Consider the following 326-nt stretch of genomic DNA (forward strand, 5'->3'; position numbering starts at 1 on the left):
ACAAAAACCCAGGAAGCGCAGACGTCTCAAAGTGGAACCGACTAAAATATAACAGCTACGATTACGTCACCGCCTTCTGCAGGTGGACGATCTCGAGGGTCAGATGAAGAAAGTCATGGCGGGTGGCTACTCCTTCGTCAGCACCAAGCTCTACAGCCGCTCCGTCATCGCCTCCCAGTACACAGACAGCCGGGGTTACACGCCTTTCTACACCGGGACGCGAGAGTATCATCACCCGCCGGGAAACAGCTGGGGCGTCAGGTATTGCGTCATTCGGACTCGTATTCGGTGATTGAGTCTGCTCAGAGTTCGAAATCTATGGTATG

The 326-nt window shown here is 54.0% G+C and overlaps 1 protein-coding gene across 1 annotated transcript in view; it reads left to right on the forward strand.

Moving 5' to 3' along the window:
* The window catches only part of LOC119581925 (glutamate receptor ionotropic, kainate 2-like), a 19,524-nt gene that overhangs the window by 16,715 nt on the left and 2,483 nt on the right, over nucleotides 1-326 (forward strand). Inside the window, exon 10 of the mRNA XM_037930099.1 lies at nucleotides 83-261. Within this exon, the coding sequence (XP_037786027.1) occupies nucleotides 83-261 (179 nt within the window). The remainder of the gene's footprint in view (nucleotides 1-82; nucleotides 262-326) is intronic.

The sequence above is a fragment of the Penaeus monodon genome, chromosome 15 (assembly GCF_015228065.2).
Source record: "Penaeus monodon isolate SGIC_2016 chromosome 15, NSTDA_Pmon_1, whole genome shotgun sequence".
Taxonomy (NCBI): domain Eukaryota; kingdom Metazoa; phylum Arthropoda; class Malacostraca; order Decapoda; family Penaeidae; genus Penaeus; species Penaeus monodon.